This window comes from Cydia splendana, chromosome 18, assembly GCF_910591565.1.
Source record: "Cydia splendana chromosome 18, ilCydSple1.2, whole genome shotgun sequence".
Taxonomy (NCBI): domain Eukaryota; kingdom Metazoa; phylum Arthropoda; class Insecta; order Lepidoptera; family Tortricidae; genus Cydia; species Cydia splendana.
The window spans coordinates 649,938-664,621 of record NC_085977.1 but is presented as its reverse complement, the minus strand read 5'-3'; the positions used below and the strand labels follow the sequence as shown (position 1 = coordinate 664,621).

The 14,684-nt window shown below is 35.9% G+C and overlaps 2 protein-coding genes and 1 long non-coding RNA gene across 10 annotated transcripts in view; all 3 read right to left on the bottom strand.

Annotated features, from left to right (window-relative positions):
* The window catches only part of LOC134799385 (uncharacterized), a 170,037-nt gene that overhangs the window by 65,916 nt on the left and 89,437 nt on the right, over positions 1 to 14,684 (bottom strand). The gene's annotated exons all lie outside the window — the stretch shown is intronic.
* Positions 1 to 14,684, bottom strand: part of LOC134799334 (RNA-binding protein Pasilla) — a 104,149-nt gene that overhangs the window by 50,007 nt on the left and 39,458 nt on the right. The window lies entirely within an intron of this gene.
* LOC134799637 (uncharacterized) lies at positions 1,727 to 9,487 on the bottom strand. Its single transcript, XM_063772075.1, has 6 exons — positions 8,917 to 9,487; positions 8,407 to 8,469; positions 8,266 to 8,325; positions 5,813 to 5,909; positions 5,327 to 5,464; positions 1,727 to 1,753 (listed from the first exon to the last, which is right to left on the bottom strand). Exons 1-6 carry the CDS (start codon positions 8,994 to 8,996, stop codon positions 1,727 to 1,729), a joined length of 465 nt encoding a protein of 154 aa, XP_063628145.1. The 5' UTR covers positions 8,997 to 9,487.

The window sequence follows — 14,684 nt, the reverse complement described above, 5'->3', positions numbered from 1 at the left end:
TAGGAGAAAAGTGTTTGAAACGTAATGCCATCATCATAATACGTGTTTTTCGCTAATTTGACAACATTTTTCAAGCTGTTTATGTAAGTATAGAGTTCCAGCATTAACTCAGAGTAATCGTAGGGAAGGCAGCATCCTCCTATATATGCCCCTTCGCGGCTTACGCCCTTCGTGCGCGAACTAAAATTGTGTGTGGATTGCACGTGGATTGCACTGCACCCGCTTTACTCTCCAGCCCGCCATTTTCATGTTTTTAACAGCAGCATTTCCGTGAAAGAAAACATAGTGTGTAAACCTGCATTATAAAATAAATTCAAAGGTGTTTATGAAGTCCTTAACCCGCATTGGGCTAGCGTTAATTAATTATGTAATTTTCCCAGCAGTAGAACGTAGGCTTAGGCTGGTGATAGTGATTTTTGTTGGAGAGAGGACCATCTGTACGTTAGTACAGCCGGTGCCCTAACATACATTACATATTCACTTTTCTATACAGCTAATAGTACCGCGACGTGGGTACTTAAGTTGGGGCATTTACTGTACTATTTGTTCCGTGGTTCTACACTGCCTTGTGATACAATAGCACACTCGACAAGCGTGTATGGCGCAAAATTTATTGACATAACAAATCGCCTCCACGCCATCGGGACCTTGGGCGAGATTGAAAGATTGCACTTATTTACTGACTAAAATGATTTATCGCGCGGTTTATGAAGAAAAATCGTTTTAATTTCCTGTGCAAAGAAAAGCGTAGTAAAAAAGTTTATATGGAAAGCGAACCCGCAAAAACGTAGGCTGTCCACGCACGTTTGAAATGTTCGTCGCACGTATATTTGAGAGCCAGAAGCGTTTTTGTGGATTGGTCAGTTAATAAACTTTAAATTTTGCACTCAAAGGCATTTTTCATTGATGGAAGTCTCAAATGTAAGGCAAGGCCAATCAAATCCATTTTTTGCATGGCAGCTATTCAGGAGACGCTGCTTAATTTAACACAGGTAGCATCAGTGTTGCAATATCAGAAGAAAATTCTAAAGATTTTCTGATCAAAGTAAAACATCTTAGCGTAAAGCCAAGGCGGCTACTGGTAACATCAAAGTTCGAAGATCTTCCACTTGCATCTCTATCGCTCGAATATTGCAATAGCAATATTCCTCCGTAACCGGACTTCAAACGATCATTTCATATAGCCTCCGAAGCACAATAAATCCTTCTATACAGCCCGCCTAGCCAAGGTTACAATCGCTATCGCTTCGACAACGAAAAGCTTTATGTCTCTCTATCACTCTTCCATATTAGTGCGACAGTGACAGTTGCGTTTCGATCGCTACGGAGCGTAAGAGATTGGCATCTTGGCTACGCGGCCAGCTCGATTAAAGCGAAAGCGATAGATATCCTACCGCAACTCCGATCTTCGCGGTCCTCCCCATGCTTCTCAAAGGTCATATGTGAGCTATTTGAAGTCTAGAAGCCACCGCATTACGTTAATATGTCATCGGCCTTGAACTATTCACCGGTTGTATCGAATCATCAGTTCTGCATCGAGCCGGTTTATTGTGATAGCTTCCTTGGCTTCACTTTATAGCCGGGTTGGCCTACCTCTAATAAAATTTGACGCTCGGGGACTTATGATGAGATCTCGGTGATTGTCATAGCTCACTGAACGTAAGCGAGGGTCAGGGAAATCAGTTCTAAATTCGAAAACATTTGTTCAGCTGTAGGGACTGTTGTTTCACATGTGCATTTCCGACTCTGCAATCTGTAATAAATAACTTGGTGTAAATGGAGATCAATAGGCGATAGTTATACTCTAATTTAAGGTTTAGGGGAACGCTTGCCTTATGCTAAATATGCCACGTTTAAAAGGTGCGAAAATACGGCGGACTTATGACGGTGAATACATTGCGATAAATCACCATACTCAGCGTATTCGGCTTTAAAAAACTTATTATTAGAGATGACATAAAATAGGGTCATAGTCCCATTTTTTATTAGTTTTGAGTCTAGACGAACTTGTGTTACCGAAAATTTCGGACGATGTATGATTTAGTTAAGACCAATATCTAGAATGTTATTCGAATGTAAGTGGGTGGAAAAAAGCGGGCCAAATATATAGGCCCGTGAAAACTAGGGCGAGGCGATTATTGCTTTTCGGGCAAGTTTATTATCATTGGACTCTTTGAACACATTTCCGACGCCCCGATGTCTTTTGGTCACTGAACGCGTGAAACAAGTGTTCATTCGAGTTGATTCCAACTTGTTTTAATGAAGCTGCAGTAAGTAAGTACTATAGGCGGTTTTCTGTGACTATAAAATTCATAAAACATCATCATAAAATTTACAATGTCAAGAGCTATCGTACAACAAAGTGCCATTCTGCCCTCGCTTTTATTTGAAACTACGTATTTCCAAAAATACAGCTTCGCTTTTACACGCATTGTCAACGTTTCGTTACAAAAGGCTCTCAATAGACAAAATAGAAGCAGCGGATGAAAACAATCTAGTAGATAGTTCTCCCGCTGAGTAGACATAGGCAATTGTCGATAGGAGACATTTGTACAAATAGAATAACAATAACGATGGTCACCGCTCAAGGCCCACCGGACCGGTGCTGATGTAAGCGCCATTTGCCTACTTCTACTTGTCGTTCGAACAAGTTTTCATATCTGACATTTGATTCGCGGTCGCGCGGGATTTACAGTTTTCCTGTAAATTTTGACGACTATTATTAATTCCATCCTCGTAGTGTTCACTACTTTATCTAATACCTTTAAACGAGTAATTCTTGTTTATTTATATATTTCAGGAATCTCGGAAACGGCTCAAACGATTTCAATGAAATTTGCTATATGAGGGTTTTCGGGGGCGATAAAATGATCTAGCTAGGTCTTATCTCTGGGAAAACGCGCATTTTTTAGGTTTTGTTTTCCGAGAAAATCTCGGTCTCCCAGATATTTGATATTTACTTAAAAGCATAACCGACTTGGTTTTTCCCAGATTTTAAAAAGTTACTTTTATATCGTCAGATCGTCACGGCTTTGAAACATGTTTAAGGCCGTTCCCGTACCCAAATGAAATCTACAATCGAGCCTCCCCTCACGCCACCCATCCCGCCCCTAGATACAATGACGATACAACAGCGCCACGCAAGAAGTAGCGACTTAAATAAACTAACAGGACACTGATTTGTAAAACGTGTTACTAAATACTGAAAAAAAGCATGCTGCATCTCATAGATGGCGTTAAAGTTAAATTGGAAAAATAAATGAAACATAGTGCAAATTAAATATTCATTTTAATGAAGTCAACTCTTATTTCAATAATATTTAATTATAAGGGTAAATACAGTTTATATTTAAACAAATTAATGACTGCAAGTTTTCTATAATATCATTATTTATTAGGTATACTGTGCAGGTATATCATCGATATTTATTTAAAAAAAACCGGGCAAGTGCGAGTCGGACTCGCGCACGAAGGGTTCCGTACCATAATGCAAAAAAAAAAACAAAAAAAAAGCAAAAAAAAAAACGGTCACCCATCCAAATACTGACCACTCCCGACGTTGCTTAACTTTGGTCAAAAATCACGTTTGTTGTATGGGAGCCCCATTTAAATCTTTATTTTATTCTGTTTTTAGTATTTGTTGTTATAGCGGCAACAGAAATACATCATCTGTGAAAATTTCAACTGTCTAGCTATCACGGTTCGTGAGATACAGCCTGGTGACAGACGGACGGACGGACGGACGGACGGACGGACAGCGAAGTCTTAGTAATAGGGTCCCGTTTTACTCTTTGGGTACGGAACCCTAATTAGGGTATACCGGTACAAGTGCGAAAAATAGGTAATTCGCACATGTATCATACAACGTTTTACAGTACATAATATGGCCCTTTAAATTTTCGACATAGTTACGTAATGTGCTAATTATCGCACTAATGCGGTAAAGTAGCACCATATTGTAATAGTACTTACCTACATTACGTTTACAAGTGCGGCAAATAGGAAAATCGAAACGAGTGGCGATAAATTCGAACACGACCGAAGGGAGTGTTTTGAATCGACACGAGTTGCGAATTACCTATTGGCACATGTATCGTACAACGTTTTACAGTACCTACAGTCCTACATACTAGGGTTTGCTCCCGGGAAATACCGGTACCGAAAGTACCGGGAATTCCCGGGATTTAGAGCCAAGCAAAGAACCGGGATTTCAAAATTAAATTCCCGGTACTTTCGGGATTTTCGGGACTAATATTTCCGGTACAATATTTGACTGTTTTCTGTTACTTAGCATGAAATATCATGTTTTTTAAAGAAATACATTATATAAATCCATTGCTGACGCTAATACTTTTACGACTGACCATATATTAAAGCAAAACAAAAATAGTCAATGGGTTTGACAATGCCAACAAAATAAAATAGCTTATTTTGAAACTATACGAGTGTTTCTACGATAAATAATTTTATACGAATAATTAGTTAGTTGTATACTAAATATGAGCAAAAACTAGAGAGAATTGTGTTATTAATAAAATATTTCTTTTAATTCGAATACGGTATAAGAAACTCTTATTGATAATCTGAATGACATTTTAAAATGAATTAAAATATTATAGTGACATGTCCTCTCCTTGGTAAATTCTTAATTCTGGCTGCAACAACTTCTTGATCTTTCCTATTGATAATTTTATTACCATTTTTACCTACTCACATGCAATTTTGCACATTTATTCAAGCCCCTTATCTTGTCTAGAATACAAAATTTCGTAAACGTAGCTCTAACAGTTATTCATAAATTAACGTTTTAAAACCGGCATTTTTGTGCCTGACTGACTAATAGATCAAAAACCTAACCCACTTCGAGCTGACCTAGAAACTTGAAATTTGGCACTAAGGAATGCAAATCGGTTATTTTTTGTATGGAAATAACCGCGGTTTCGGTTAATAACCGATTATTTCCATACAAAAAATAACCGATTTGCATTCCCTATTTGGCACCAAGGTAGACTATTAGGAGTTTATAGAGGGAACAATCTAAAAAATGAAAATTATTGATAATTTGATGAAGAAAAACATATATACTTATCGATAATAGATGACTAATTTTCATTTATGGTATCAATCGATCAGGTTTGTCTTTAGGATCAAAAGTCTATATGGGATCCATTGCATTAAAGGAATACAAAAGTCAGAAATGATAGTCAAAGTCCGACAGTCGTACTTCACTCGCGAAACGCCCCGAACAAAACGATATGTGACCGTGAAGTCCATCTTGAAGTATGAACAAAACAAGAAAATTGCGATTTTGTCGGTGAAATATTGCGTTTATGTATATAGTTTCCATACAATCTTTTATTGGATAAAATGCGAGGAATCGAATCGAATGGTAACTAACTGCGACAATTCTTCGACCGACGGTTTTGTCAGGAAGCTCTTCTTCCACATTGAACGATATTTGTAACTGAAAATAAAATATATTGTATGTGTTAGCATTTACAATTTGTCACATCATGTACAGTCGACGTCAAAGATATGTACCTATTGCAGCATACTCCTTTGTAATAAGGTGAAAAATGTATACATATATTTGACGTCGACTGTACATATAAAGCACCGGTGGTAAAGAACCAACGAGAGAAATAAAAGTAAGACCCTGTATAATGACTACGAATCGTGTGATAAATCAATTTACGATGGAATTCTGGCACACGAAGTTGAAACAATGTTATTCTAGCTAGGTAGTTAGTACAAAAGGTAAAATTGTTCTCTGCTCTACAATCAATAAGCATAATTAGCATGAATCACCTACCTCATGGGTATCTTCTTCCTCTAATATACTAGGAACCCGATAAGTGTCATCCACCTGTGCAATGCGTGGGTTCAAAATGTTTGAGCCGGTCGCCTCACTGTCAAAACCAAAATTAAATAAATGTATGATGTTTTACAGCACATATGGACTTTACCGCACTAGTACGATAATGCACACACACATTACGTAACTATGTCAAATATTTAAAGGGCTAGTAGTAGTAGTAAACTCTTTATTGTACAAAAAGACATATTAAAAATAACATACAATTAGCAAGAAGTACAAAGGCGAACTTATCCCTTTGAGGGATCTCTTCCAGTTAACCTATAGGGCTATATGTACTGTAAAACGTTGTACGATACATGTGAGAATAGGTAATACGCAACTCATGTCAACTATTTTTCGCACTATTTTTTATCATCAAGTGATGATGAACAATAACAGCCACATTTTGCCTCTCATTAAGCATCCGGACAAATCTGTCGGTCGAAGAATTGTAGCAGCCAGTCATTTCTTTACAACATCACTCAATTTATAAATTAGTCCATTACTATTTCATAAATTGATCATGGACCCGCGAAACGCAGCATTCCAGAAATGCAGTTATTTCGAAAAGTGAGACAGACTAATTTCAAAATTTTTATGTAGGTACCTATATTATAACAAGTGATGACAATGGAGAAAACTACTTGAAAGTAAATAAACCATTGTGCTGGTTACAGGTACAGTCGGCGTCAAATACTTTGTAGCAACAAAGTAGCCAAATAGTAACATCTAGCAAGTAACATAATAAAATTGCGGTTTATGACGTAAGTGTTAAAAAAACTGCTTACTAGATCTCGTTCAAACCAATTTTCGGTGGAAGTTTGCATGGTAATGTACATCATATATATATATTTTTTTTTATCATTCTCTTATTTTAGAAGTTAAAGGACACACATTTTACCACTTTGGAGGTGGTCTCTCCCGCAAACTATTGAGTTTAGAAAAAAATGATATCAAAAACCTCAATATATTTTTTGAAGACCTATCCATAAATACCCCACACGTAAGGGGCTATTCATAAATTACGTCATTTCAAATTAGGGGGGGGGGGGTCTGGACATCGGATGACGGTAGCATGAAGTAGGAGGAAATGGGGTCATTTGAAGCATGATTTTTGGATGATTATAGGGGGGGGGGGGGTCCAAAATCGTCAAAAATCGATGACGTAATTTATGGACAGCCCCTAAGGGATCGATGCAAAAAAAAATTTTGAGTTTCAGTTCTAAGTATGGGGAACCCCCAAAATGTATTGTTTTTTTCTATTTTTGTTGAAAAATCCAAGTTTCAACAGTACCTATAGTTCTTATAGTTTCAGAAAAAAGTGGCTGTATATACGGACGGACAGACAGACAGACATGACGAATCCTTAAGGGTTCCGTTTTTTGCCATTTGGCTACAGAACCCTAAAAATGCTCTATCACAGGTAAATGAGAAATTGCAAATGGAAATAATTGCCCAAGATTATTAGTTTTATTAAAATAAAAAATCGGTCAACACGCTCAAGAAAAGGAAATCATTTACTATTGTGTAGGGTAGGTATAATATAAAATAACTACCAGTTCATTAAAAAATACGTAAAAGAATAACGAAAGTACGGACAATCGGTAAATCCCGGGATTTTAATTTCCGGGACTTACTCAGGCAACCCTATTACATTCTATCAGTGTACATTTTTAGGGTTCCGTACCCAAAGGGTAAAAACGGGACCCTATTACTAAGATTTCGCTGTCCGTCCGTCCGTCTGTCCGTCTGTCATCAGGCTGTATCTCATGAACCGTGGTAGCTAGACAGTTTAAAATTTCACAGATGATTGAATTTCTATCGCCGCTATAACAACAAATACTAAAAACAAAATAAAATGCAACAAACGTGATTTTTGCCGTTTTTTGCATAATGGTACGGAACCCTGCGTGTGCAAAACCAACTTGCACTTGGCCGGTTTTTTTAAATTAAGTACCTCTTGGAGAATATCAAATAACTGATGAGGGCAATGTATCTCGTACGATATTATTGATTGGCGACATTTTATTTAGTTTTCGGCGAACATTTGCTAAGTAGGTAGTACTAATACTACTAATAGCCATCTAGGAAAATAAGTACAAAATATGTCCAAATAATTGAGAATATCAATTCAATTCATAAAAAGATATAAGCATCTGCACTGATAGGAAAACAGTAGGTATCTAAATCTAACTAAGGTCTATTCGTACGCCGCCGCTGTGTGTACTTGAGTAGGTAGGTATTTGTGACGTTATCTATGAAAAGGGACCTTATTGTCGATGGCGCTTCCGCCATTATTAACGATGCTCTGATATAAATACCACGCCGTGCGACGCAGTGCGTCGTAAGCGCCATAGACAGTAAGGTCCCTTTTCATAGATAATGCCACAATTAGAATTAGAACTTACTCGTTACTTTGAATGTCAGTGGTTGATGAAATCGGAGATTCCATTTCCATATTTTGCAGTCTGTAAATAAAGATAAATTGTAGTAGTGTATTGTGTTACGTAGGTAGGGCTAAAAAGCACAAGTCAAATAATTATACTCACTCGATGTAGTCTAAAGATATAGTATCATGTTCGGCTGTGAAATTATCCAATTTTCTTCTTTTCCTAGAAAGACAAAAAAGTAAAAAGTTTAGACGCATGACAAATCACGAGCTGAGGTTCGAACCCTCGATAGGTGGATGGATTGCTAAAAGAACGCTTTATGCGTCTAATTGTGTGCGTTACATGTATCACTATGTGCTCGTATTTATAGGAAGGCCCACTACACCGCAACCGCGTAACTACGACTCACGACGCACACATAGACGGCAATGTTTTCTGTCTTTGCCGTGCAAGGCGCTAGTGCCGCGTGGTGTAAACGTCGCGAATCGCAATATCCTTTTAAGCTATTTAGATGATGAATTGATGACAATGTTTACCGGTAGATGGAGCGATTATTAAATTCTAGAATGTTTTAAGTTATATGGATTACTAATTAGTACGATCAAGTATATATTAAATTAAGTAATAATTACGTATTTCACTGTGTAATAAATATACATTTTTACTTACGTTAGTTCCATTGTTTGTTGGAATCTTCCGAGTTGTCTTTTTCGAGATGTCTTCTTTTTATTCAATTGCTTGTTACCCATTATAACTTAAAGGTTTTGGTGCACACGGTATATCACTAGGACACACAACACAGCACAGTTTTTATAAGTAAATCTTATATTTGTTTTGGGGACACCTAGTACAGGTCCGTCTGGCACGAGCGCTCAGCCATCACTGTCTCATTTCGAAAGACGGACGGAGATAGAGCATGCAGGCCGGAGTCGATATTTTGTTACGATAGAATTAGTTGATGTTTATTTATTTTAAAAATATTGCCTCTAATTATCGTTTTTCTAAAGCTGTCAAATTACTGTTATACTTATGATTGATTTTTCTCCTTTTTTTGTTTCATAGTGTCACATAGTAAAGAAACGAGTAAAGTTGGAGTAAAAATTCGAATTGGAGGTTACTTTGGGAATAAATTGTATCGAGCGAAGTGTTATGAATCGTGTATCGAAAGCTGTGTTATTAAAGATAATATAATCAAGAATTATATTTATTTTTCCCACGTCTACAAATATCACCGTTTCTTAGAAAAATAGGATAATTATTGGGGTATTTTTACATTTCTGGCTCAGGGAACGGCCTTAAAGACTTTTAGTTAAACCGGCTGATTTAGCAGGTGCATAAAATAAACAGTACAGAGCCATATGCATACATTACTATCCCGGCTGCGACATCCATTAAACTCAAAAATACATATTCTTTGTCATTACTTATACGTCTGTGACATTATTGCATTTTAATTGCTATTAGATACCACAAATCAAGGTGACATAACCTGTACTAAAACTGCCACAAAACGTAGATACCATGATGATATGATAATAGCATCCTTCCCGTTTCCTCTGTTGGTATAATATGGTTCTTAAATTAATGTTATTCCTATACGATAAACGTAAAGTGTAAGCTGCACTTCTCTAAGCAAGCAGTTGTTTTATTAAGAGTCCATAAAGTTAAATGGCTTCACACTCAACACGTGCGTGGATTTGCAAAGTACGTCGCTTCGCTACAATGTCTCAATGTCTCACATGTCATGAATTTAACCCAGGAAAGTTTTGTTTGCCTAATCGCTTTTCTTGTTAAGTATAAGTCGAAGATCATAGATTATCACCGCCTTGTGTAGTTTAGAAACATCCTCCATTGGGTCCTAGATCCTAGATGATGGCTTTATCTCGATACGATTAACGTAGGCAGTGCATACACATACTTTCTGTATGTACTTAAGCATACTTTCCTCAAAGTGTTTTGTTTAAAAGCTCATAAAGTGAAATGTCTCACATTACACGTAAGGTACCTACGGCTCGTTCGTGAGATACTTGCTATATACAAATTACAAATACAAAGTATCGCATCAAAACGAGTATAAACGCGGGAAAGACTGTTTGCTGTCGTTTACCTTGTTATAAGCATTTATGTGGAATTGGTTATTTACTTATTTAACCAGAAAAAGCTTATTATTATAGGGTGGACTGAATCCATAAGAAATTCTCTATATTTGTAATATATGTATTTATTGTATTATTTATTATTGGTGAACAATAAAGGAGAATGTATTGTGTATATGTGAAGATTGTGAAGCCTCTCCTTCTCACCTCTTCTTATCTGCTTTACTCTTTCTTATTTATTTTACTTTCCGCTATTGCTATGCTAGAAGTCTAGGATTTTTAGGCTCTTTTCTATATTCTGTATAAATGTTTACTTATTTATAAACAATAATCAACATCCGTATCCTACGGAAAGCCGAATGAAGTATATGAGTAGTCTGTCATATGAGTCACAATCAAGATTCAACCGAGTTAAAGTAAACAAAACTGTAGGTATATATGCATGATGTAATTTACCGAAGCCCGTTTCGTAGAAAACGAACATGAAACCGAGTATTGTACAAATAACACAATGTGAGTTTTGAGATTATTTGAATAGCCAACAGAGTGCACCTGAGCATATTTACGCAAACATGTATCTATTACGTACGTATACGTACTATTCGCTACGCTAGACGTTTCGCTATTTATGCAATGCTTTAACGTTCCTCGCAGCTCCCCTTATCTATTCATAACACGTTTTGTATTCGTCTACGAGCTACTTTCTAGTATAATTAGATTAGTGTCAGCTGAGCGTAATCGGCGTGATTTTAGCTGGTTGACGCACGGCGCAGCGGTTGTAGAGTTCTCGTGAACATTTCCGTAAGTCCCACACAAACATCCCTAGGATTTCCATTAGTTCCCAAGCGTTCGCCTTAAGCGGGCCAACATAAGTGTAACCTAGAGATCAGTACCAACTATACTGAACCGGAGGTCTCGGTTGGTTCTTTTACCGTTCTGAAAGCGGCAACAAGCTCGGGCTCGGATAACGAGCGGTATAAAGAGCAACTTTTTGCTGTAACAGGATAAATCGGGTTTCAGCGGCGCTTTTAATGTAATTTAATGTAGTTACTTTCGCGACTAATGTAATTTTTTTAAACTGGAAATGGGGATAAAGAGAAGATACGCCTTATTAACAATATAGGTCGCCAGGGCGCATGGGATATACGCTATACAGGATTGACAAAATAGGTGTTCCTAAGGGAAAAACCTATGTTGGCTACAAGACGAATAGAAGCGATATAGGCTCAATTCAATGTGTCGACGTCAAAGGTATATTTACATCTCTGAGCTTTAGATTGATCCGTGTAAAATTGTCCTAATACAGTGAAACCTGGTTAAGTGGGACCTGGATAAGTGAGAAACCTCTATAGCTGGGACTCATGGTGCGGTCCCGACACTTTAGCACTGAATTACCTCTATTAGTGAGAAAAAACGAACCTGTATAACTGGGATTAGTTGTTGTGATTTTATAGTCACATTTACCTCTATAATTAAGACAGAGAGTGTATTTTACCTCTTTTACTGACACTATATTTATAAGATTACATTTTCCTAATTGCTTTTTAAGAATTTTATAGGAATTGACCTCTGTATCTGAGATAACGTCAATCTATGACCTCTCTAACTTGGACTTTATTGATCAATTTCAGTCTTCTTACTAACTCTTGGTCTATCCACAAATTCTGCATTTGCTTAATTGTGTCTAAACGACTTCAAGTTTCATTTAGTTACTTTATGTAGTTAAAACTATCGAAACGAAAGCTGAAATCTTGATAAGTAACACGAATAAACAAATTTTCATTTAATAAATGTCTAAGACGCAATGAAGTCCGTATCAAATTTAATTGAAAAAATCTATCCTTTGTAGAATCATTCAAAATAAATTCAAAGAAATATTTAAACAGACTTAAAAAATGTTTAGGGACAAGGATTATTTTACCTTATTTATTTTTGAAGATAATTACAAAATACCTTATTACCCACCCCTATAACTGAAATATCCTCTATTCTCACCTCTATTAATGGGACCCTCTGTAAATGAGACAGAAATTTATTTGTACCTGGCTAACTGAGAACCTGGGTAAGTGGAATACCTCTTTAAGTGAGACAAATCTGCTCGTCCCTTGAAATCTCACTTATCCAGGTGTCACTGTATAATATTTATTTATTCCATTGTCCCAACTCGTAACAAAGTGACATTATTGTGCCGTATTGAAGGTAGTTTTTGTGTTGCCTTACAATTGTTTATCAGTATAATATTTAAAACTTTCGCGTTTTGAACACATATTGACTCACATATAGACGACCACATAACCACCACCAACCATATAGACCAGTGAAACCTGTGTCGAAACGTCGGTAAATAAAGGTAATAAAAAAATTCGCGATAGAACGGTCTACAAATGTGAGTTAACATGTGTTTATTATGGGTGCATTACATTTGTTATAATTACTTTTCATATATTATAGTTTGATATAACGTTATTTTGTATAACGTAATAAATGGCATACTACCGTAATACCTAATTAACGGTATACATAATGTTATTATTGGTATAATGGTCATAAGGTATATTTACACTTCGTCTAATATACATTGCCATAATTATTACATACTCTAAAGCATATTATTTGTTATAACAAGTGACATCACATAATTATTTATGTAGCATAATAGTTGCATGACATAAATGGGTTAGGTTAGGTTGGAACTGCGACTCCGCACAAACGAATAATTACCTAACAAAAGGAGGGTTAGGTTAGGTTAGAACTTTGACCCTCGGTAGAATAAAATATTCTATCAAAAAAGTGGTTTAGGTTAGGTTTGAACTGCGGCCCCGCAGAATGAAAACAGTGAATAAATAGGTTAGGTTAAAACTGCGACCTTCCTAGAATAAAATACCTAGCAAAAGCAGTAGGCCTGCGTACTAGTTATAAAAAGTATGTAAAACTTTACGTTATCAGTAAATGAAATATGACAAAAAATTTTATACGATATATGTATTTATACTTGATAAAATTGTATGAAGTATTACGTTATACAAAAATATAATATAACAAATGTCATTATAAAACATGTCTATACACCGTGTTTTTATTGAATTCCGTTAACTTCGGGGTATAGTTAAGTACGTTTATAAGAACTAAATGGCATAGTTAATTTTCAAAAAAAAAATTTTTTTTTGATTTCTTTTTTGTTTTTTTTTTTTGTTTAAAAAGTAATTAAATGTAGCATATAGCGTTGTTGTAACACGGGCATTACATTTAACTCAACCAAACAATTGAAATCTGTGACATATCAATGTCATTTCGTACATCAATCGACCGAGATTGTACTTAAGTTTAGTAGCAAATGTATGAACTCATTCTAAACACTAATCAATATGTAACCCGGCCCTAAGGCAAGTGTACACGCTTGTAGAGGCCTTATAGGAAAAAAATAAATTATGGATTATCTCCGAAATGGACTTAATTAGAACATCGGTGTCTTTGAGAAAGTTACTTGATTTAAGCTCAGGAATGCACCCTTGAAATTAACGGAAATAAAAAAAAAACACGGTGTATACTATTTGAAAATTATATTACATTAGGCATTATATCAATGACAGTTTAGATGAAATCACTAATAATAAAGGAAACGTATAATAAAAAATACATTATAACATACAATAATGTACCAAATGGCGTTATAACAAATGTATGATAGTTATTTTATAATTATATCAAACATTACACACCCGTTTATTATCAGTAACCAACGACAGACCATGAAATCTACTTAAAACCGAATACGCCCTTGTGAGGATTTTGAGTTTGACGCATAAGAAGGCGTTACTAATGTATGTCTCAGTTAAAAAAAATAACATAATAATATATAGTTCTAAGCAACTTAGATAAACAAATTTCTTTTTACCCGACTGCGCGACGCAAAGGAGGGTAATGTGTTTATCAGCCTATATATGTATGTATGTATGTATGTATGTATGTATGTTTGTTCCTATGTGGCACTCCAGAGACCAAACGCGTGAACCGATTTTGATAATTCTTACGTCAATCGAACCGTCTTACTTTTGCGTGTGTCACTAAAGACATGACAGTAATCAAAATTCAATATGGCGACAACCAGACGCCAAAATTGAAAAAAAAAAAAGTTAACGAAATATGTCGAGTGGGGTATCACTGAATAGGTATTTAAAAAATAGTTATAGGTTTCTTTTACAGATTTTCATTTAGAGTGACCATTTAAAATCTATAACGTTATAAAGTTATAGTAATTCTATTCAGTATTAATACTGCACTGCGCGACGCAAAGAAGGCCAATGTGACTATGTGACTAATGACTATCCTATAATATAAATA